At 43.5% G+C, this 1,173-nt stretch overlaps 1 protein-coding gene across 1 annotated transcript in view; it reads left to right on the plus strand.

Annotated features, from left to right (window-relative positions):
- The first annotated feature begins 1,023 nt into the window (after positions 1–1,023).
- The window catches only part of SENP7 (SUMO1/sentrin specific peptidase 7), a 42,176-nt gene continuing 42,026 nt past the window's right edge, over positions 1,024–1,173 (plus strand). Inside the window, exon 1 of the mRNA XM_010178970.1 lies at positions 1,024–1,059. Within this exon, the coding sequence (XP_010177272.1) occupies positions 1,024–1,059 (36 nt within the window). The remainder of the gene's footprint in view (positions 1,060–1,173) is intronic.

Raw genomic sequence — 1,173 nt, forward strand, 5'->3', positions numbered from 1 at the left:
CCGTTCTGCCCCGCCGCCCCCGTTCTGCCCCGCCGCCCTACTCGTGGTGGGGACGGGGCTGATGGGTGACAGCACGGATGCTGCCACCCCTGAGTGGTGCATCTGTTTCCCCCAGAGCTGTCGGAAGGCCGCTGTTCGAGAGTTCTTCCTCTTTGCAGGTATTGGAATAGGCAGTAGTTTAGCTTTTCTGTAGTAGTTTAGAGATGTTACTGCCCCCCACGCCAAGGGGCTGGGGCTGTAAGATGAAAAGATGCAGAGCTAAATGAAAGTGCATGAGCTTCAAGGTCTTCTTGAGAGACTTAAAACTAGTTGCAAGGTTTGAAGGTCTTATGCTGGAGTCATATGGAGTATAAGAATAAAACCCTGTGCATGCTGGAAGCTCTGAAACTGTGTTCTTCTCTTGAGGAAGTTTATCTGTTAGCAGGAATCGTTGAATTTTTTTTATTCTTGGAGCTGTTGTAGTGTTACAGATGTCTTCTGTAACTGCTTTTCACTTTATAATCAAAGCCTGAATTGCTTATTAGTTGTGTGCTTGCCAGGAGGTGGAGTTAAGCAGTAAATACCTTCAGTAAGGATAAATTTTGGTGGAAATTTCATTAACAGTTCTGTCCTTGCTGACAATTCAGAGCTTTGCCCAAGCACAGGTGTCTCTTGTGGCTGTTAATAACATCTTACTAAGACCTATAGTGACAGGACAAGGGACAATAGTTTTAAACTGAAAGGGGGTAGATTTAGCTTGGACAGAGCTAATTTATTATGATTGGGGTGGTGAGTCACTGGCACAGGTTGCTCAGGGATGTTGTGGATGGCCCATCACTGGGCCAGGGGAGTTGGACTAGATGATCTTTAAAGGTCAATTCGAACCAAAACTGTTCAATAGATAAGTTTTCTTTGTGCCAACTTGCTCAAAAATTATTTTCTTGTTCTTGCTTAGTAGCTTCTATTGTGGTCCTGCTTCCCTCTGAATAAGTAACACACAAATTGCTGAGCTTATATTATGTCTTTTTTTTCAGTAGAAAAATAATGGAAGGAAAAACGCCATCTTCAAGTCATGTCAGTGTAAGTCTTCCTACAATTTGCAACAATTTCCTTTGAGGCTATGGGTATCCCAGGGTGATGTGTTTGCATAACTAAATTCATTCTCCAGTGGTCCAGCTTTTGTTTTGTGAGCAC

This window comes from Mesitornis unicolor, unplaced genomic scaffold (assembly GCF_000695765.1).
Source record: "Mesitornis unicolor isolate BGI_N332 unplaced genomic scaffold, ASM69576v1 scaffold4622, whole genome shotgun sequence".
Lineage (NCBI taxonomy): Eukaryota > Metazoa > Chordata > Aves > Mesitornithiformes > Mesitornithidae > Mesitornis > Mesitornis unicolor.